The following is a 24,449-nucleotide window of genomic DNA, read 5'->3' on the forward strand; positions in this document are numbered from 1 at the left end:
CCTGTAGCACTACATTTCGAAAGCTTCTATTCTCTTCTTGTCCAAAATACTTATTGTCCATGTTTCACTTCCATACAAGGCTACACTCCACACAAATACTTTCAGAAACGACTTCCAGACTCTTAAATCTATACTCGATGTTAACAAATTTCTCTTCTTCAGAAATGCTTTTCTTGCCATTGACAGTCTACATTTTATATCCTCTCTACTTCGACCATCATCAGTTATTTTGCTCCCCAAATAGCAAAACTCCTTTACTACTTTAAGTGTCTCATTTCCTAATCTAATTCCCTCAGCATCACCCCACTTAATTCAACTACATTCCATTATCCTCATTTTGCTTTTGTTGATGTTCATCTTATATCCTCCTTTCAAGACACTGTCCATTCCGTTCAACTGCTCTACCAAGTCCTTTGCTGTCTCTGATAGAATTACAATGTCATTGGCGAGCCCTGGAATGTTTTAAAAGTGTCTCTGTATGACATTGTACATTACTTTCTTGCATGTAAAACTTTAATACCATTTTTCTCAAAACTACATTTTTTGACCTTCTGGTACACTTTTCTCAAAAACTATGACTGCTGCAGACATCAAACTTACAGTATCTCTTGTTAATACAACAATGATTAATTAGATAAAAAAATAGACCAGTAGTGATAAAAAGAACAGATTTACAAGCTCCAAGGTGTTTAGAAAAGTTTTAATTTTTTGTCTTATAGAACAAAAAAAATGATTACTCATGAAATAATAAAATACATTAACCAGTTTTTATGTGATTTGAGAATGATGTTTCCGCAGTACACTGTAAAAGTTTCAGGTCTTTATCTCCATTAGTTACTTCAGAAAGTGTACCTAACGTTTGCTCGTTTTAGCATTGATTCCTAATGGAAGTTCCCTAGCGACTGCATCCCCTTAAAGCAGCAAGCTCTTCCAATTGAGCCTCCCCAATACAAATGTGGTTCTATTCATACACTGGTGTTAAACCCACATCGACATCAGGCAACTGCCGAATAAACATCTCTCCATCCAGTATGATATTTAGCCACAAACATCAGTGTTGTTCCTGCATGTTTTTAATGTCATTTTCTTACCTCCCAGTATGCTATCATATCATCCTTTCTTACCTCTTCAAATAGGGCAAAGTGCTTCCTTGCTTCATCTACAATCCAACTGCTTGGCTATATGTCCTGCCCAGCTCCATCTCTTTTTCGCATAATTACATATTCCACCTCACTTTGTTTTTTGAACCATTTGTTATTCTGTCCCTCCCAGTAATTCCAAATATGCATCTCTCCACTGTCCACTTTTTGATGCTTGGTGTTTGAATGGGTTTCTCATTAAATGCAGTCTACACACCATGTAGATGTTACATGTATAACTGAATAACATTTTATGTGGATACAAGAATGGAGAATGCAGATGGATACAACTTGCTATTCCTCCAGGTAGAGAAAGGATGAGGAGGAGGAGGAGGAGGAGGAGGAGGAGGAGGTGCAGTTTTAGACTAACCTTGAACAACTAGTACACAGTTCATTTGACTTGGAATATTCTTGACGCTTTGGAACTTGAACTGATATTTCATTTGATGATATGGCTGCAGTACACCTACCTATTTACAAGCATTTACTGCACAACAGGGCTTTGCATTTATAAGTCTATCATGGGATATACAGACAGAAATTCTACGTTTGTCCGAAAACCCCAACTTTACTACTTTACGTTTCAATTCTGCAACTCAATTGGGTGATTCTCTTCCACACATCTAATGTGTTATGATCACTAGTCGCTTTTTCTGATACTGAGTAAATAGTTAATTCAATTTCAAATTAACCCTCATTCAATAAACCTCTCCACATATTTTTGAAAGCAATTATTAAATTTTGTAAACTGTGTCTGAGAAATTATATATGATATTTGGCAAATATAGCTGGAATTTGTGTCAGAGTGTACTATCTGCCCCTCCAACATACAATACAAGCTAGGTTTATTCAGACAAGAGTCACAGATTTGTCCAATCCCTTGTGCAGGTTGATAAAGGAATTCTATCTCACTGATTCCCTTTAGTTTAACTAACCAAGCAGGGGAAGCTTACATGCTGAAGTTAAAACATGAGCTTAGTGTAAACTACAGTTTTTTCTACAGAAATAAAAACAAAATGCCTTTTTATTCAAAAATATTCCCATCTGAATTGCTCAGCCACATGTAAACAAACTAAATTCAGGGTGCTTTTAGTCCACATCTGTCGAATATTTAGATATTCCCTTTAATCTCATTAACTTGTTATTTATATTTTTTAATGAGCCTCTGAATCAATCACATTCCATTGATTTATAGGCAGAGTTACAATAATTTTTTTTTTATGTGGTACCTTTCTGCATTCTTGTATGATGGCCGTCCTTTGCCTGTCTGCATCCTCTACAACTAAGATGTCTTCAATGCCTAGTGTGAAGCCTTCCCTTTGCATAAATGATGTAAACAGTTTGGTAAAGGAGCTAAGTAGCTTACTTGCACATACACCGCCATACAACTGAAATGAACACAAAACTGCAATTAAAAATATTGTTTTGTATACATATAGGAGAAGTTGTACTTAACTGATCAGTACTGAGGACGCAACTATAAACATCATATTTCCAAGCAACCAGTCAAAACATGTTGTGCACAATGACTGGACCAGTTTTGTTCTGGAGCAAATGGACACTAACATAGCACTGTTTTTCGTCATCTACTACATCACCTCCTAAGGAGTTATATACCAAGAGTAAAAAAGATTCAAAACAGAAAGCTTCTCTTTCTGTGCTGTAATTCAATATGGTGAAATTAAGAAATAGCAATACAGAAGGATAAAACATTGTCTCAACCATTATCATATTATATTTTCATATGATTTATTTAGTAACAAATAATTCTTTAACAATGAACACAGAAAAACTTTTATACGTATTTTTCACTCAGTATTGCCCTAGGAGAATAGCTGAGTGTAATACTGTCTTATACTATGATCAACTCTTAGCAATGAGTTTGACATGACTCTCGACAAAACTAGCAAAGTTTTTATTTCACCTTAATATTTCAATATACGACATTTTCAAACATCTAGGTAATATTCAGTAAAAAGTAAAGATAAATCACACTTTAAACAAACTGCAACATTACACAAAGTGAGTCGCAAAACTGTTGACCAGGCAAGAGTATAATTTTCAATTAAGAACATAAAGATTTAAGAAATTCAAGCCCTTGAATTTTCTCATGGCGAGAAGTCAGAAGAAATGATTTGTACAACTAGCTAAAAACTTTCTACATCCCAAATCTCATTAATATTTCTTTATGTACAGGAACTTGTTTCGACAGGCTTTGCTGTCATCTTCAGATCATTAAAAATCTTTGTTATAAAATGTGTTTACTTTGAATTGGAACCTCACGCCAAGTTGTCCAGTTAGTTGCTAAAGTGTAGCACATTACACAATGGTCTGTCATAAACAAAACATTTAAAATCAGACACTTACCTCGTGCACGTGACCATGTTCATATATGTTGTACTCACATGTGATTGTTACGTCATAAAAATCACAGTACAAAATCAAATGCACAGTAGCATTTTCCCTGATGACTGAAATATGCTATTGTTATACCTTTGCATAAAAAAAGGGGATAGATCTGATGTCAACAATTACTGTCCAATCTCCCTTCTAACAGCTTTACCCAAAATTTTTGAGAAAGTAATGTATTCAAGAGTAGCTTCACATATCTGTAAAAATAAAGTACTAACAAAATATCAGTTTGGTTTCCAGAAAGGTTTTTCAACAGCAAATGCCATATATGATTTCACCAATCAAATTTTGAATGATCTGAATAACCGAACACCACCCATTGGGTTTTTTTGTGATCTCTTAAAGGCTTTTGATAGTGTAAATCATGAAATTCTGCTAGACAAGCTCAAGTATTGTGGCATGAGTGGGACAGTGCCCAAATGCTTTAATTCGTACCTAACTGGAAGAGTACAGAAAGTTGAAATAAGCAGTTCTCATAATATGCAAAGATCAGCACATTCCTCAAACTGGGAACTATCAAGAACGGAGTTCCACAAGGGTCGGTCTTGGGTCCCTTGCTGTTCTTAATATATGTTAATGACTTGCCATTCTATATTCATGAAGAGGCAAAGTTAGTTCTCTTTGCTGATGGTACAAGTATAGTAATCACACCTGTCAAACAACTACTAACTGATGAAATTGTCAATAATGTGTTTCAGAAAATTACTAAGTGGTTCCTTGTAAACGGACTCTCACTGAATTTTGATAAGACGCAGTAGGTACAGTTCCGTGCAGTAAATGGTATGAAGCCATTAATAAATATAGACCTTAATCAGAAGCATATAGCTAAGGTAGAATATTCAAAATTTTTAGGTGTGTCCATTGATGAGAGATTAAATAGGAAGAAACACATTGATGATCTGCTGAAACGTCTGACTTCAGCTACTTATGCAATAAGGGTCATTGCAAATTTTGGTGATAAACATCTTAGTAAATTAGCTTACTACACCTATTTTCACTCATTGCTTGCATATGGCATCATATTTTGGGGTAATTCATCACTGGGGAATAAAGTATTTGTTGCACAAAAGCATGTAATCAGAATAATAGCTGGAGTCCGCCCAAGATCATCCTGCAGACATTTATTTAAGGATCTAGGGATACTCACAGTAGCTCCTCAGTATATATACTCTCTTATGAAATTTGTTATTAACAACCAAACCCAATTCAAAAGTAATAGCAGTGTGCATAGCTACAATACTAGGAGAAAGGAAGATCTTCACTATGCAAGATTAAATCTAACTTTGGCACAGAAAGGGGTGAATTATACTGCCACTAAAGTCTTTGGTCACTTACCAAATAGTATCAAAAGTCTGACAGATAACCAACAAGTATTTAAGAAGGAATTAAAAGAATTTCTTAATGACAACTCCTTCTACTCCATAGAGGAATTTTTAGATATAAATTAAGAAAAAAAGGGAAAAAACAAACAAAAAATTATTAAAAAAAAAGAAAAAAACAAACAAAAATTATTAAAAGTTGTTATATTAACTTAATTATGTTATTAAATTAACTTAATTATGTCATGTATTGGAAAATTTGACTCGTTCCACATCATTACGAAATATTGTATTCATGATCCATGGAACTAGTATTAATCTAATCTAATCTAATCTAATCTTTATGTTAGCTGGACGTGTTCTAATCAATGAATATGTGCCTTAGATGGCTTATAAGGTACAACAGTTGTACCCTGACCAGCTAATATAAACAGATGTGCTACTGTGCATTTTATTGTGTACTGTGATCTGTATGATGTAACAATCACCTGTGAGCACCACATATATGGATGTGGCCATGTGCACAAGGTGCTTTTTGATTTTAAATATTTTATTTGTAACAAACCTTGGTATAGTGTGCTACAGTTTAGCCACTAACCTGACAACTACGTGTGATGTTTCAGTTCAAAATGAATATGTTTTATATCAAAATTTTTTGAAGACCCGATGATGACAGCAAAGTCTGTCGAAACCGGTTGTTGTAAGTAAAGAAATATCTATGTGATCTTGGCTTTAGAAAGTTTTTATCAAATTCAAACCCACATTATGTAATTTATTGATAACATAATTACTTAAGACAGCTACTAATAATACACACAATGATCAAATATAAGACCAAAAAGTGATGGTTTAGTTCTAAAAGTTGTTGGTAAAATTCCTAGGAACAAGAACTACAGAAATATTATTTTGAAAATACTAGTTCTCATTTTTCACACTGCGCATCTGGATTTTCACATTTACATACATTCTGTGGAAAGAAACTTTTACCACATGCATTCAAATATTTTTTATAATGTCTTGCATGTCGTCCATAATGACAGCTATTCAACGATCAGTATTTTTACACATCAAAACAAAAGAATCATCAATTGCAGCACCAAATGATAGGAAAAATGGCCAGAAGATTTCTTTCCTATAACTTCAACAAATCAAATAATTGTTACATTCAACACAGAGCTACAGATTTCTATCACTGCAAAGTCCCGAGCACACCATTATCCCACTGGGTTTTTCCTCCTCAAATGATGCATTTTTGCATATTTCACTCTAACTCTATCCAGATGGTTGTCAGGCTCAACATAAAATCACAGTCTGTTGGGGAACGAAACACGTCTCCATTTGGTACGTGTCATTCATAATTTTCTTTTATCCAGTATCTCCAATGCTGCAGCAATATATTCCATGGGCCTAGATGTTCTGGAGATACCAACTGCAGACAATACTGCTTAGCATCATTAACCCAATCGTTTGCAAGGTTTATTGTGCAGAAGTTTCACTGTGACACAATTTTCAAAAGGCTATGAACAACATATCTTTCTGCTGTAGTTCCATGCAGATAAACTTGCACTGCATGACCTTGTTTCCTTGCAACACCACTCATTCTTTGTAAATGAGTCCACAGACATGAATTTATGCTTTGAAATGTCCAACTGATCTGATGGTATTTTGTAATGGCTCACAGTTAATCAGATTCCCACATATTTCATTATGAGACATAGGTCCCTATGACCAAATGTACTCATACAGTAATGTTATGAGAAGGACAGATTGCCACTCACCGTAAAGATGACACTTGGAGTTGCAAACAGTCACAACAAAAAGACTGTTACACATTGAGCTTTCAGCCAAAGCCTTCCTCACAAAAGAAAGGAAAAAAAAACACACACACAGTCACACAAGCAAGGACACCTCATGCACTCATGACCTTTATCTCTGGCCAGAATTCCACTGTGCCAGGTGAGAGCAGCAACCTGGAGTGGTGCCTGAAAGGGGAAAGATTAGCACGGTAGAGGTGGGGGAAGATAAGTGAGTACCACCTGGCTGAGCATACAGGGACTATGTAGAAAGTGGCAAGACAAGGCTGCTACGAGCAGCCTCAAGAGCCTGCGGAGGATGGAACAGGAACAGTGAGTGGGAGAGGAGAAGAGGAGAGAAGAAAGAAAGACTGGCGAGTGAGTCGGCAGGAAGTGGCGCACAATGAGGGTAACAGAAGGGGGCAGAAACTATTGGTTGGAGGCTGTGAGGACAGTAGCTTACTGAAGACTGAGGCAGGGATGGGTTTACAAGTGGAGAATGTGTTGTAAGGATATCTCCTACTTACACAGCTCAGAAAAGCTGATGGTGGAAGAGAAAATCTGACAGTCTGAGTTGTGAAGCAGCCACTGAAATCAAGCATGTTATGTTCAAGTGTATGTTGTGCCGTAGGATGATCCAGTTTACTCTTGGGTACATGGTAGTCATACCAATACAAAAAGCTACGCAATGATTGTAGCGGAGATAGTAATAACATGGCTGCTTTCACAGGAGACCTGGCCTCTGATGGATTAGGATAAGCCTGTGATAGGACTGAATAGGATGTGCTGCGTGGGTGGTTTTGACAGGTCTTGCACCTGGGTCTTCCAAAGCGATATGATACCCGTGGCAAGGATTTGCGTTTGAAAGTGACTTAGGGATGGACTAGGTCCTGTTAAGGTCAGGTGGGCAATGGAACATCACTTCAGGAGGGGTGGGATGGATCTTGAGCAGGATGTCCCTCACTTCAGGGCATGTTAATAGGCGATCAAAGCCCTGGTGAAGGATATGGTTCAGTTGTTCCAGCCTGGGGTGGTATTGCTCACAAAGGGGGCACTCCTTTGTAGCTAGTTCTTTAAGGTGGTGGCAGGATTGCTGGATATGGCATGGGGGATATGGCATGGGAAATCTATTTGTGGACGAGATCTGGGGATAGTGACTGTCTGTGATGTCCTTTGTCAGACCGCCACATAATGGTCAAGGGAGTTCTTGTAACAGCAGATGGTCCATCCCTGAGGGGCCAGACTTATGGAAGGGATATCTGGTTTGGATGGGATGGTACATCTCAAAATGCAGGTACTGTTGATGGCTGGTGTGCTTAATGGTTGGTTTGCTATTTTAACAATTAAAGGGACCAAAGCAAGAGGTCATCCATGAGACCCTCCTACCTGGAACAGGCAAGTCAGCAAAAGCACACTTGAAAGAAGGGCCAAGTGCACAAAACCTCAAGGTCTACTAGATGCCCTCAAAGGCAGGAATGTGCAATGGGGATCATAGCCCCCACCACTTATTGCAGGCATCCCATCCAATAACATGCAGAGATGATTAGAAATGTGGACAGGGTGAGGTAAGAACAGGAAAACACAGGAACAACACCAATAAAACACAATGTGAATGTGCAAGAAGGGGGAAGAAGAACGAAAGATCAGGTAGGGCAAGGCAGACCCCCAAGCCCAGACAGCCATTCCTCGTTGGGGCAGAGGAGGTAACACAGCACCCTGACAACTTTTCAATGAGCCAATAAGGGTGAGGTGGCCTCTTAGACAAAGTGATAAAAAAGGATGATGGACTCCTTGCAAGAGGCCACCATGGAGGACCTACACAGATTTGTGGTCTACTTTATCGCCGGCAGTTTGTTCGTCAAAGTGAGTAGGTCATTGTGTATCATAAATCCTTAGAACTTGACAGCATAATACCAATCAAATGTCCAGACCTCAAGAGACGGCTTGCCGGTAGCCAATGTGGAGAGTCGGCCAGCAAGGTGATTCCCTGGAATCCCAACATGACCCGGGGTCCAGCAGACAAAAGCCATCAAGTGGTCAGATCCCAACATGACCCAGGACCATACAAATATTACCAAGTGGCCACACAATTTTAGGGCAAAAAGGAAGTCCTGGGTAATCAGATCCAGGGGATGATGATGGTAACACTGGTTAACAGCTTGTGAACTCTTCAAGATGAGAAAGTGCTCACCAGTGCAGGAATGGAAATGCCCAATGTCATGAGAGACGGCCACCAACTTTTCAGTGGAAACACTGCAGCCATCTGGCAAGGAGTGGCATTCATTACATCACACATGAATGTAAGCAAAGCTAGTGTAACTGGCAACCATAGTGCCTCAATATAGACTGCTTTTGAATCCAGAAACACGTCAAGAGTGAAGAAGAATTGGTGGCGGAGGCCTTGAGGCAGAGCCAAGTCTTTCGGAGCCTGTGATGGGTCAGGACAGAGCTGTGAACAGCAGATGAACAGTGAGGGTGTACAATAGCAAAGCCTGGAGAATAGGTGGAAGAGGGGAAGCTGGAGTTCAGAGAAATGGGACTGGATGCGGATGACAATCATAGCCCCAGACCTGAGCCATTGCTGTGGGAAGTGGACCTCCAGAGATGAAAAGAGGGGACCGTAGTTTGGGTGCTTTGGGGAACAGTGGATATATAACACATAAGTGATGAATTGTTGATGGCACAGAACCCATAATGGTGGAAACATAGCCTCTACGAGGAGGTTAATCATGCGGCTAGTCCGAAAAGCACCAGTTGCCAGTTGTACCCCACAATGGTGTATCAGGTCCATCATACGTAACATCGAAGGTAATGCTGAATGACTTCTTCAACCCAGAGAGGACTGGACCAGTGCTATGCAGAGCCAGAAAAGAATAGAGCAGCCCATTCCCCACTTTGTATTGCTGAGATATCGTAGAGCACTGAGGTGCAACCAATATGTCTGCTTTAGCTGATGAACATGGGGAAGGCATGTCAACTGGGATCAAAGACCAATGCCAAAAAAATTCTGCAAGTCCACCACACTGAGAGGGAGGCCATCAAGGTACAGATCCAGATGGGGATGGTTATAAAGGAGCAAGTATATGACATTGGTTATCCACCAGTAAGTGTTGAAGTATCTAGTTACGCAGGAGCCACGTTGGGGTAGAGATGGTAGGTTTAATGTGGATGAACGTGTAGATGGAGCTTTCGAGAGAAGAGGAGGTCAACACCTAGAAAGGTGGCTGGGTTGAGGAAGCAGAAGGGAGAGAAAGTGTTGAAGTTGTAAAGGGATGATGGAAGGGTGTCTTGGTCCTGAGTTCGTAAATCTGAACTAGGCAAGAATTTGGGGTTGTGGGAGACAAAAAAGGTCTTCTCTAGATAAGCCGTAAATAGATTGGCATAGGAGTGTGCCATGCAGGTGTCCATGGCTGCGGTGTGGATTTATTTGTGTACTTTTCGCTCAAAAGTGAAATAGTTGTGTATTAGGATATGTTATTTTGTTGTACAAGGAATTAGGTAGTGGGTTTGGAGCCTGAAGGACATTGGAAAAGGAAGTTTTCAATTGCAGCAAGACTATGGGTAAAAGGGAAGATGGTGTCTAGGTAAGTGGTGTCAACAGTGACCAGTAGGGAACCAGGAGTTATAGGGAGGTGAGAATGGTGGAGAGCCAGTGAATAATGTGGTTGGTATCTTTGACGTGAAAGGCTAGAATTCAGGCAATTGGTTGGTACATAGCTGGAGAATGATGGTGAAGCAAAATTGAAGGTAAAGAATACCGGTATGCAATTATAGATCAAGTAGGATGGGGGGGGGGGGGGGGGGAGGAGGATCATGGTTGGACAGTAATATAAATTGGTACAGGCAGGGTCCATTGTTGGGGTTAGGTTGGTAGGTCTGATGACAAAAAGTGTGTTTGTACTGCAGGGATCAAAAGAGGGAAAATAGGTGTTTAACAAGTCCAATATGTTTAAATTTGGGTGCAGGGCTGATGGTGACACCTTTGGATAAAACAGAAACTTCTGTGGGGCTGAAGATTTTGGTGGCAAGGTTAACAATAGTGATCTGGGATTGTTTCAGCTCTGGACTTATTGGAATGTTGATAGGGAATTTTGAGGGATGTGACAAGTTGGAAAAGTTAACTAGACAGGGTCTGGTTGTTGTGAGTGGCTGACGAGGCAAGGGATTCGATCTCAGAGATGTTATGTACGTATAAGGGATTGCATAGTACCAGATTCTTGTGGAAGGGGCAGAGGCAGTTTTGGGAAGCTTGTGCCACAGAGATGGATTTTTGTAGCACTAGGTTTATAAGGAACAGAGATGGGTGGATCTGAAGAGGTGAAGGTCATTTGGAAAGGAGGGGTAGTATCCAGACAAAGAAATTTTTATAGTTATGCCACAACATATTGCGCTGGGAGGGGGGAGGGATTCCATGAACAAGATGTGGGACTGAGTTTTAGCCATTGAAAGGGATACTTTTCTGAAGTGCTGCACAAAAGATAGTGCAGAGACCATTGTGGCAGGGATGGCATTGGGGAAATGGGAAATAATGTAGGCAATGGGCAAATGAAGGCAGATGTGGGTGTGTCCACTTTAAGACCACCAGCCAACATCAGTATCTGCATTTTGGAGGCTGCCATCCCACCCAAATCACAAAATCCTTTTCATACTGCCTGGTCACTGAGGGATTGCATACCTGCTGTAACAAGAGCTCCCTTAACCATTATGTTGACGGTCTCACAAAGGCATTCATAGACAGGCACTGTCCCCGGACCTAAACCACAAACAGATCTCCCAGACACCCGCAATCCTCCAACTGCCCCCAAGAATCAGCTAGAAAGGAGTGCCCCCCCTGTGTCAGCCAGTAACACTCCAGGCTGGAACAATTGAACTGTATCCTTCATAATGGCTTTGACCATCATGTCCTTAAACGAGGAACATCCTACCCAAGTTCCTTCCCACCCTCCTAAAGTGGGTGGTCCATTGCAGACCCAATCTCCACAGTATCCTAGTCTACACCCCTTTCAATCCCAATTCCTTGCCACAGGCATCATATCCCCAATCCATTTATCCAGCACTTCCTGTTCCAGTTCTGGCACAAGTTTACCTTGTCCCACCATAAGCCACACATCTGTAAAACAGCCATGGCATGTACCAGCTCTGCTGCAGCCACTGGAGAACTTTTTATAGCCATGATCACATAAATACTTATTTATTTTCATCAGCCAGTTAGACAGGTTTTGCTGTCATCTTCCACTCTTCAAAAATTAATGTTACAAAATGTGTTCATCGCAACTTGGAACCTTACGCCAAGTTGTCATATTAAAGGATAAAATGTAACGCATTATGCAAAAGTTTGTCAGAAATAAAATGTGTACAATCATAAAGCAACTGTGTATTTAGCACTCACAACTCACAGATGATCTTTACAACTAAAAAACACAATATACAATAAATTGAACAACAGCACTTCTAATTACATTAGCTTGACATGTTCCTTTACCATGAATGGAACATGTCAAGCTAATGTAAAAAGATGAGCTATTGTACATTTTACTGCATATATTGTGGTTTTTAGACTTATCAATAATCTGCTAGTGCTGCATATGTGAACATAGCCATGTGCACATAGTGCTTTCTGATTAAATTTTTTTTTATTTCTGACAAACCTTTGCATGAATGTGCTACATTTTATCCACTAATATGGCAACTTGGTATGAGGTTCCAATTCGCAATGAACATTTTTATAATGATTTTTGAAGACCAGAAAATCACAGCAAAGCCTGTCAAAACCAGTTGCCGAAATGCACTTTTAACCAGTGCAATAAGATGTGTACACATAGTTGTTATTTTAAAACTGATATGCCGACTTCTAGTATAGCTCACAATACCAACATCTACATCCACACCGATACTCCACAAGCCACCTGACAGTGTACCCTCAGCGGAGGGTACACCGTCAGGTGGCTTCTATTCCAGTCTTGTATTGTTCATGGAAAGAAAGATTGTCAGTATGCCTCTATGTGGGCTCTAATCTCTCTGATTTTATCCTCATGATCTCTCTGCGAGATATACGTAGGAGGGAGCAATATACTGCTTGACTCCTCGGTGAAGGTATGTTCTCAAAGCTTCAACAAAACCCATACCAAGCTACTGAGAGTCTCTCTTGCAGAGTCTTCCACTGGAGTTTATCTATCATCTCCGTAACGCTTTCACAATTACTAAATGATCCTGTAACAAATTGCGCTGCTCTCCATCGGATCTTCTCTATCTCTTCTATCAACCCTATCTGGTACGGGTCCCACACTGCTGAGCAGTATTCAAGCAGTGGGTGAACAAGTGTACTGTAACCTACTTCTTTTGTTTTCGGCCTACATTTCCTTAGGATTCTTCGAATGAATCTGAGTCTGGCATCTGCTTTACCGACGATTAATTTTATATGGTGATTCTATTTTGAATCACTTCTAACGCCTACTCCTAGATAATTTATGGAATTAACTGCTTCCAGTTGCTGACCTGCTATATTGTAGCTAAATGATCGAAGCTATTTTTTTCTGTGTATTCACAGCACATTACACTTGTCTACATTGAGATTCAATTTCCATTCCCTGCACCATGTGTCAATTTGTTACAGATCCTCCTGCATTTTAGTACAATTTTCCATTGTTACAACCTCTCAATATACTACAGCATATTCCACAAAAAGCCTAAGTGAACTTCCAATGTTATCCACAAGGTCATTTACATATACTGTCAATAGCAATGGTCCTACGACACTCCCCTGCGGCACACTTGAAATCACTCTTACTTCGGAATACTTCTCTCCACTGCATTCTGTTATCTAGGAACTCTTCCATCCAATCACACAATTGGCCTGATAGGCCATATGCTCTTACTTTGTTCATTAAACGACTGTGAAGAACTGTATCCCACACCTTGCGGAAGTCAAGAAACCCGGCATCTATCTGAGAACCCATGTCTATGGCCCTCTGAGTCTCGTGGAAGAATAGCTTTCCTTATAATACATAGCACCATTTACTGGACTGAAGGAGAAGATTGTATAATGATGTAAACATAGATCTGAATATAACAACAGAGAATTGTCAAATCTGGTCATGTACATGAATGAATGTTTTAGTGATCTTTGCAGTTGAAAATTTATTTAGTGTTTATAATACTACAGCGCCCCCCCCCCCCCCACTCCCACCCCACTGCTGACAATGTCAAAAGTATGTATTTGTGGGACCTTGGTTACATAAAGTTTTATTATATTTCATATTGGTACGACAACAACCAGCTGTCCACCACGGTGAATGGCCACTGCCAAACTTTGGTCCAGAACAAATTGGACCAGCCTGTGATGCAATATGCAGCTGAATATAACATACTTGATTTCAATGGCTGCTTCACAACCCGAACCATCTTGATCTTACTCTCCACCACAAGCTTTTCTTAACTGCATAAGAGGGGAGTTATTCTTGCAACACATTCTCTGTTATAGATCATCATCCTTGCCTCAATCTATAATAAGTTACTGTAGTCACATCCTCCACCCACCATTTTCTGCCTCCCCCCCCCCCCCCCCCCCCCGTCATGTCACCTCATCCCAATTCATATACCCCCACTTTCACTGTGCGACACTCTCTGCAAACGCACCCACTGGTTTTTACCCCTTCTTTGCTGCTTTCTTCTTCCTTCACCTCCCCCCCCCCCCCCCCCTCCCCAGCCCTTTTCTTCCCGACAGCCTCCTGCCACTGCACCTTGCAGCCTTGTCTTGCCACTGTCTACGTAGTCCCTGTACGCTCCACCAGGCAGTGCTCACTTTTCTTTCTGCACCTCTACCTTGCTAACCCTCCTCGTTTCAGACACCATTCCAGGTTGCTACTGCCATTTGACACAGTTGCATACTGGCCAGAGAGCACAGTCGCGCGTGCGGTGCGTGCGTGTTCTTTTTTTCCTTTCTTTTCTGAGGGAAAGCTTTGACCGAAAGCTCAATGTGTAACAGTCTTTTCATTGTGCCTCTCTGCAACTCAATAGGTCATCTTTACAGTGAATAGCAATCTACCCTTTTCATAATATTGTTGCTATTCCAACCTGGACTTTCCATTATTCATAGCAGTCAGAGCTATGTGAATATTGAGAAATCATGGGGATTCAGTATTTATGTGATGCACAGTCTGTCAGATAGGTGCCCAGAGTATGTGTAAGCCAGTAGATGTTTTTGTCTTCCTGTAGGAACACTGACAGGTTGTACTCCAAGCCATTTCAAACCACATTCAACATCAGATATAGGCCAGTAGATGTTTTCGTCTTCCTGTAGGAACACTGACAGGTTGTACTCCAAGCCATTTCAAACCACATTCAACATCAGATATAGGCCACAATAACTTTGGCCAATGTTTAATGAAAACTATTTATGGAATCTATCTCTTAAACTGTCAATAACATTTTTTTTTCCATTACTATAATATATAAGATAATTATAGGAGCTACTGGACTTCATCATACACTATCCAATAAACGAGGCTGAATCAACCCATGTTTGAAAACGTGACTGATGCAATGGCATTAGAATTCTGAATGCTTCTTACCTCATAAACACAATGGACAAGGCCGTATCTTGATGCACCATAATGTGTTTTGTCAAGCACTCCAGAAAGCAGTTCACCATTATGTATCACTACTTCCGATTCTGACATAACAACTGGGTTTGTAAACTCAGTACCTCCAGCTTTCCATCGTCTTGGTTTAACACTTTGCCAAGCCTGGGTGCAGAAAACATTTCATTATACTTATATTAAAATATTTTTAAAAAATTGCACAATGATAAATTTTTAATATTGTCCATTTACTATTATTTTTCCCACACCTCATCCAGATGTTATATCATACAGCAATAATTTGAAATTAAAAAGAGGATGAGCTTGATATGAGAAACACGTGCATTAGCACACTGCTTCCAGGATTTTGGGGGGCAGGGGCACACCCTGACCAAATCTGCTCAGCAGATGAACTATGTCTGGTGTATAAGCCAACCTGGATGTCATTTTTAGGCAGTTTTTCACAACCATCTATGTAAATATCAGGCTGGTACCCATCTCCCACCTCAGTTACATGATATGCAAACATTTAGAAAATGTACACACACTTTCACAACGTAACACTACACACAAGCAGATGGGGGTATACACACACTCTGTCCTTGAGGGGGTGACGGGAATGGTGGCAACAGGAAGGGTATCCAGCCACCCTCTATCACTAACATTACCAAATCCAAAAATTAACATGACTACCCTATGAAAATATGTGGTACAGAAGAAAATTAGTTCAGTAAGAACAAATGATGCAATCATGAGTGTGATACAAAACCTCTTATCCAAATACCAAATGAGAAATTGAATGCACTGAAGAATTCTACCATCAGCTCAAGGCGGAAATGTTACATTTTTCAAGATGTCAAGAAAGGTGTTCTGTTGCACATCACACAGCAAATCTTTGTTTTTAACTATTAAATGTATGTAAATGAATGCTCCAAGGGAAGGGGTAGTTTCACTGATGCTCTTTATGCTACCTCCTGAGGCCTCTTCATGTCTACGCTGAGTGGTGGTGTGTCTGAAATGTTTTCCTGAGCCACCCGTAAGAGAATCACATGATTTCAACCTTGGGCATTGCTGTTCTGACCTCCAATCACAGAGGCATTGAACAAAGGAGTGAGATGTGGGTAAGGGAGGCTATGATGAGCTCCCCATGATGTGACATGTCCATGATAGCATTGGGCAGAATTGTGGTGAAATTTGGTGCCCATGTGACAACATTAACCTACCTTATACCTTACATGAACTTCTGGCTTCTGGTGTTTTTTTCACACATTGACACCTTGTTGCTTGAAGTGTCACCCAGCCCAAGGTGGCATTGGAGGGCACCATACTTCTGCCATGTCAGAGGAAGGTTGTAGGCACTTTTGAGCCAAATTTCACACTTCTGCATGGCAATGGGAGAAATGATGGCGTTCCAAAAAAGTTACCCTTTAATTCTTTTGAGCAGTGTATTTTGCACTTATAAATTGTTTACTAGAATAATATACAGGCAACAGAAAGAGAACCTGAGAAGAACTGAAAAAGGAAACACCACTTTGTCTTCAGAGAAAGTAAAGATGCCACAGACACACTTCTGACCTTGCTGTTGGTAAAATAAAGAAAAACTGCAAAACATCTATTAAATTTAAGAACCTAGAGAATGCTTCCAATTTAATAAACTGAAAAGAGATGTTTTAAATATTATAAGAATGAAGAATAGGGGCCAAGCACAGAATTAGACACGTAGCCTACAATTCCTTCATAAAAGTTTCTGTTGAGATGGGAACAGGCCTGTTTGTAATCACTGTTGTTTGACTCGCATGTAAAAGAAGCGCTGAAGGAACTGAGTAATCACTGTTGTTTGACTCGCATGTAAAAGAAGCACTGAAGGAACTGAAAAGAAATTTCGTAACAGGAATGCAAAGAAAACAAATACCAATGATAAAGTTTGTCATCTGTAAAGCTCTTTTGAAGGAAGACATAGAACTGTTCAATAGTATGACCGTCTACACAGCAGGAATTCTGCAAAACCAAATGTAGGTGAAAGTGGTGGAGAATAACGCAAATTAGGACAGTGAATCACTGAACATCAAAATTGTGGAAGAATTCCACTATATACAAAACATCTTTGCGCAAGATGGCTAGAACAAAGAAGCCATCAGAAACAAATTGACACAGATACAGAAACCTTTCTTCAATGAAATACCTTCATTAGTATGAAATACTAACACAGAAGAGATGCAAATGTTTCTCAAACAGTACATTTCAAGCAGACAACAGACCGTGGGAGCATCTGGTTTAACAAAAGGCTGCCATATCATTATCAATGGTCTCAAGAAATATGCAGTTCATTGCAAATCACTGTGAAATAGAGGGATGTCAGAACTGCAGTACTGGTATCTTCAAGAAGTTTCGAATCAGTTTTCTAAAGAATTCAGGAGACAAACTATTTCAGACACAAATCATCATGACAGGTTGAATACGAATGTGTCAAAAATGAGCTGCTGGCGTTTTTTTCTGCTACAAACGATCGGCGCAATTTATGTAATTTGACTACTGATGCACTTGCTGTTGGTGGTAATGTCTGTACGTAAAGAAACTTACCTACATAAATTTATAATAATGATCACATCAGCATAAACTGCATGAAAAAGAACGAATATAAGAGATTTGAAAGAAACAATACTGTAGAATTATGATATATATGGGAAATATATTGTCCAATTTAAGTTTTAAACTGTGCGGACTCTCAAACTAGGAGAGTGTTTCTCAAAAGAGATGAAAAAAAAATCTGATTCCTACTAATCTGCATCTATGTTTGTACTCCACAAACCACTAAAGTGCATGGCAGAGGGTAATTCCCACTGTGCCAGTTATTAAGGCTTCTTTCTGTTCCACTAATGTATGGAGTACTGGAAAAAGATTGTTTAAATGTGTCTATGCATGCTGCAATTAATCCAGTCTTGTCCTCATGATTCATACAAGAGCAACACTTAGTGATCATACCATATAATTCTAGAGCCATCATTTAAAGCTGTTCTTCAAACTTTGTAAGTAGGCTTTTTTGGGATTGTTTGCATCAATCTTTAAATATCTGCCACTTCTGTTTTTTCAGTGACTTTGTGACACTTTCTTATAGGTCAAACAAACCTAAGACCAATCATGCTGACCTTCTATGTACAGGCCTACAGTTAATATTCCCAGTCATTCCTACTTGGTACAGATATATTTTTGAATGAGTCACACAAGCGGTTTGTAGGCAATCTCCTTTGTAGACTAATTGAATTTCCCTAGTACTGTACCTATTTTAGTGCAACTGAGCCTATGTGATCGTTCAATTTCATATCCCTACAAACTGTTACACCAAGGTATTTTTATAAGTCTATCAATTCCAATTGTAACTTGTATGTAATGTAATCATGAGATACCCCATTTTTCATTTTGTGGCGTGCATAATATTTCTGAACATTTAAAGCAAGTTGTTAATCTTTGTAACACTTTAAAATATTATCAAGACCCCGTTGAATATCTGTCAAAAATCTCTATTTATTTCACACTCATAGATATCATGTTAAGAAAATTGCCAAGTAAAGAACAGCATAAAGACTGTATTATTTCTTTTAAGAAATTGTTTTTTTACACTTAAATTATATTTGTACTGTTAAACAAAATCAATACCTTAGCACCAATTTTTGCTGTAGACTCCAGATAAATAGATGGCCTTCCCTTTGGGGTACTATTCATGATGATCGTTGAGAATATCTGTTTGCCGGACCAAAGAGGTATCGGTTTAATTATTGCTGGAGGCAGCAGCTTGATTTCTGATGCTATACGAGGAAATGCTTGATACACCATTTGACAATAATCCTCTCTTTTCCATGAAACCAAACAAACACCAAAAATAAATATTTTACATGAATTTTAACAATTACAATGTTCACAATACAGATTTTAGTTATCTAAAATGAAATATTAGTACAGTAAATAGTCTGTAAATCAAAATAACTAGAGAGATGAAAAACTACTTTTTCAATTGGATATGATAAAGATTATTGTAAGTAGGGACCTGAAAAATTTGCAATAAATGCAAATACAGGTGCGAATTACGTCTCAAAATGCAAAAACAGGAAATTAACTAACAAATGCTACTTCACAGTGATTTGTAGCAAGATGAATTGTTTTATCAGCAATAGTTTATAATAGCTTAATTTTTCTGCACATAAATACCAAAAAATCACTCAGTTTTAGGTTACTGACACTGTAAACCATCTAGAAAAGGCCAATTTTTAAAGGTAAAGTGCAAAAGAATATATTTGCAAAATACAAAGTGCACAACTGCAACAATGTATCAATACGCTCAAAGTTCTGGTGTCACACCAACTGTGTGTGATTGAGTGGTCTGCACAATATACATGTCAGGTAATGTAACATAGGGCTCAGCTGTGGAAACTAGCATTTTAGAACAAAGAAATCTGTATATTTGTCTGCAAGCTGAAGTTTAAAAGTTGGTGCAATCCAGACTTTTGATGTGGCAATTTTAGACAATGGGTGTTTTGAACTGTGGTTGCATCAAATACTGGTAGAGATCAGGCCTGAACTACCTTGTTTACGACACTGCCAACATAAGCAAGCAACTGGGCGATAGGCATTAACAAATACTGTGCAATGTGTAAGGCTTGCTGTTTCCTTATTTTGAAGTGAGTGAAGAGAATAATCCTGGTCCACCATGGATTTTCATTAGCATCTTCAAAACACCAGAAGGGATCATCAATCCCTATGACCATGTGTCAATTTCTGCTTTCACAGAAACAAAGAATATAAATGTAAGCTGGTTGCCCTCCAAGTGTGCTTGATTCCTTGCACCAATCCTCTCCTCTCTGACAGTTAAAAGTAACTTCATTTACACTCACAGCCAACTGTCAGTTTATATTGCCCTTGATCAGCACTTTAGAGCTACTGGAAAACAAAATCTGTTTACATGTTAAGACTTTGCCAAAAGCCTTTTCCCAACAAGTGAATAGTGCTACTTTTGGTTATACTTCTATGCTAAGTACCTTGTTGGTTCAATCTGTAGCTTTATCAAGTATGGATATGCTTGTCCATCAATAACCAAGAAATGTCAAAAATCAATATTCCGCTGAGCTTGTAATTATCTAATTGAGTGGAAAAATAAAACTATTGCTGAGAAATATCTTAAATAAGAGGCACAAAATGGTGCTGCTTCTCAACAGAAACAATCATTTGCTGAAAACTTAAACAGAGCAAAATGAAAAAAGCAGGCAAAAACCATTTTGGAAAAAAATGAAGTTATTGCAACAGTAGACATTATAATCAAAAAGTTTCCAAATCATCAACCCCCCCCTCCCCCCCCTCCAAATTCAATTTCAGAGCGCTAAGGCTTCGTGTCCAGGCATATAACATGAAAATCTTTCACATCTGTATGTCTAATCATTTATGTATTAAAAAAATTACATGTGAAATTTGCCAAGAACAGATGCAAATTTTGCCAAAAACAGATGCAAATTTTGCCAAAAATAGATGCTATATTTTCACGTACCTAATGATGAGTTTTGGTTGTTCTACTGTTATTTCCATCAATCACAAAACAGTTGCAAGAAATAATATAAAAATGTGTGTTAGGTATCTCAAAAGCTGTGCTTGTAAGTACAATTTATAGGCAAAACAGTTGCAAGAAATAATATAAAAATGTGTGTTAGGTATCTCAAAAGCTGTGCTTGTAAGTACAATTTATAGGCAAATTATTTGCTGTAGCATTTTTCATGATGAAAAATTTGGATAATACATCTCCCCTTTGACTCCTAACAAAGGTTAGCAAAAATTACAGTTACAAAAACCAACCATACCTGGTAAAAAATCTTCCTCTCAAGGATAATTTCACACCAGCAATAACATGGTCCTGTATCAATCCAGCCAATGGTGAGCCATCTTTAGGCACAAGATACTGATGAGGTACACTGGCTGCAGTGGATTTGAAAAGGCATGTAAATACAGGTAATATAACAATGTACAAAATGGCATCAGACTGCAAACACAATCAAAAGCTGACAGGCACAAGAGAAGAAGGCAGATGGTTAAATGGAATGGACTTTTTGGAGTAAGGCACGAACATTACCTTGGTCCCACAAGAAAGGTAAAAACACTTTATAGAGGTTATGTTTGAAATTAATAATCTATTATAACAAAGTATGAAATGCTGTGTGTCGTCCATTCTCCACTACTGATTTGCACACACATTTATCAGCATCTGGCATACCTGTACATGCAATTAAGTGCAATACAGAATTTTGAGTGTACCCATTTTTAACAAGAGGAGTATTGATGATACTAACATCTTGTAGTTCCCAGACTGGAACAAGCCTTTGAATCTAGTGCCACTTCTGCAGTTTATCTGTCAATTTCAGTGACTTTTATTCAAGAAACTTTTCATTTCTCCCTAGAACTTAAGTGGCTCAGACATGTCATAGGAGTTTCTGTAGTGAACAGAGATACCAGCAGAGATATCCAAGTGAGACCATGAGATTGGCTCATGAACAAAATAATATCTCACACAAAGGATGTTCTGTTTAGGAGATGGAAGAGAGCCAGTGTCCGTAGGCATTATCAGAATGCCATCATCTGGGATTTCACCATCCTGTAGGAAACAAGTTGGGTTTATTGCCATTGTACACACACAATACTGCCCAAGAATGGAGAATTTACAAAGTCCTTCTACACAGAATGACAGGTGCAAAGAGACCAGCCAATGACAGATGAAGAGAAGATAAATACTACATAGTAATAGAATGAGTAGTAGCTCATTGTACTTTGTGATTCTATTTACAGCTGATCATACTGCGCAACTGCTCAGCTCTAGAGTGAACCACTATTCTATTTGATACTTAAAGTACTAGCATTAAAACAGTATTTGAACCCTGTGCATAACACAGCAACAGTCCTAGTGACAGGTGATGTGCTATGCACATTAGATTAGTGGGGTCTTCAAAGCAATAGTGGACCTGTAAGCAAGATGTGTAACAGCATCACACACCAGATATGGGCACATCAACAGTCAGTGCTGTCCAGTGGGGCTTTTCAGTGTCCAGTAACCACACAGTCGCTGCAATCCAGCATTCTTTGATGGTGAAGTTGCTGCCAGCTGTAACTCCATTATGCATCATGTTCAGCACACCACTCATCACTCAAACCTAATTGCACTGTCTGTTACAAGAGTTTCTTTGATACAGTATAATAATTTTCCCAACATTGTAATTCATTTGCCACATTTCTTTTGAAACTCTGGCACCTGTGTAAATGTAAATTCTATCAAATTTTATGATAATTTTCAAGAGTTTTGCATAGTTGATTGTGTCATTTTCTGGTGTTCACAACCCCCCCCCCCCCCCCACACACACACACACATTATCTTCCAAATATGGAGGCTACTTTTAAATAATACAAAGGGTGTTCAATAAGGTTTGCATAGTCGTCTCTAATTTTTATTTTTTGCAGGAGACGAAAGAACTTTTTTGTGAACATTCTTGGAAACTTTTGCTATAAGTTGGTATATAAAAATATTTTCTTTTATTTACAGGTGATCCATAGTGGACCATGAAGCAGAGCAGATGTCAGGTTGCAACAATGGTCGGTGATGGAGTTCCTCTTCAAGACTGATGATGACTCTGCCACATCGATACACAGGAAGTTGCTCCCTATTTATGGGAAGGACACAGTGGATCGCAGCAGTATCCAGCAGTGGCTGCAGAGGTTGAAGAGGTTTAAAGAAGGTGATTTCTCTCTACTGAACAATCCACAATGTGGTAGACCATCGAAGGCAGTGAGTGATGTGAATAAGGAGACCACCGATCAAATCATCCCAAATGACATATGTGTGATGACATGCCATCATCAGACCACTTGCCATCAAGACCCACAGACCACAGCTTCAGGGTCAGCTCATTAGAGTACACCATGACAATGCCAATCCCCATACAGCCCTTATGACGCAGGAGAAAATCAGGAAAATGGGTTGGAGAATTGTTCCTCGTCCTCCCTACAGTCCAGACATGGCTCTGTCTGATTTTTACATCCTTGGTCGCCTGAAGGTCCACTTGCGCGGTAAAACATTTGATAGTGAGAAAGACCTTATTAGCTATGTCAAGCGATGGTATAAAAGTCAATCCCAGAATTTTACCAAAGCGCATTTACATCAAGGAAAGAACACTGGGCCATATGTGTCACAGATGATGGAAGCTACATTGAGTAGGTTCAATGTACAGCTAAATGTTCCAAGTATGTTCACAAAAAATTTCATTCTCCTCCTGCAAAAAATAAAAAAAATAGAGACAACTGTGCAAAACTTATTGAACACCCTTTGTAATTCTTCCCATACACATTTTATGAGATTATTAATGTTTCATGAGCATACAACTTACATGACTTTGGAAATAAGAATAAAAGTAATTAATAATACAAGTGGTGCTATGGAAGAATATGAGAAGGATTTAAACTACCATAGGCAATGGGCCTGCTACAGTGAGAGCACAAACTCAGATTGGAGAAAGGTGGGACCAATAAATCAGAAGTAACCTTTCCAAATACATATTTATAGTATGTGATTACTATGCTTTTTAAAATCCACATCTTAGCTGAATAAATTATTAACGACCATTGATGTGTTACAAACAGATTTAACTGAACTATTTCCATAAGCATGGTCTTGTATGTGCTACTTATAGGACCAGAAGAATGTTGCAAGGTTAAAAAAGTTGGGTAGTAAACTTTTAAATTAAATTAAATAAAATTTTACATACCTAAATTGTAGGCTTCACTGCGAGCTAGTTCATTTTGTGGAAAATGTGCATTCATTTCATCACCATCAAAGTCAGCGTTGTAGGCCTTACAATTACTGTAATGTAATCTAAATGTTTTTTCCCTCTTCAAAACACGGGCTTTATGTGCCATTATACTAGGCCTGTGCAATGTTGGTTGACGGTTCATTAGAAGAATGTCACCATTGTGCAGATGCCTGTGCACCTGTGAAATCACGTATCTATAGGAAGCGCAATTTAAAAAAAGAACTGTCTAAAAACATACAACTGGATGTTTAGATCTTGTGTTCTGACACTTCTGGCTTTCAAACTGCCATACCAATGAGAATCAAACAATGAAAAATCCAGGATGAAATGTAACAATATTATAAAAAGTAGCAACTATCCTTTTCATAATACTGAT

At 38.9% G+C, this 24,449-nt stretch overlaps 1 protein-coding gene across 1 annotated transcript in view; it reads right to left on the minus strand.

The window, feature by feature from the left end:
* The window catches only part of LOC126275159 (DNA-directed RNA polymerase I subunit RPA1), a 251,192-nt gene that overhangs the window by 148,001 nt on the left and 78,742 nt on the right, over positions 1-24,449 (minus strand). The window contains exons 12-16 of the mRNA XM_049977174.1: positions 24,029-24,251; positions 21,083-21,197; positions 18,897-19,089; positions 15,234-15,407; positions 2,369-2,527 (exon numbers count right to left, since the gene is read on the minus strand). Of these exons, the coding sequence (XP_049833131.1) occupies positions 2,369-2,527; positions 15,234-15,407; positions 18,897-19,089; positions 21,083-21,197; positions 24,029-24,251 (864 nt within the window). The remainder of the gene's footprint in view (positions 1-2,368; positions 2,528-15,233; positions 15,408-18,896; positions 19,090-21,082; positions 21,198-24,028; positions 24,252-24,449) is intronic.

This window comes from Schistocerca gregaria, chromosome 1, assembly GCF_023897955.1.
Source record: "Schistocerca gregaria isolate iqSchGreg1 chromosome 1, iqSchGreg1.2, whole genome shotgun sequence".
Taxonomy (NCBI): domain Eukaryota; kingdom Metazoa; phylum Arthropoda; class Insecta; order Orthoptera; family Acrididae; genus Schistocerca; species Schistocerca gregaria.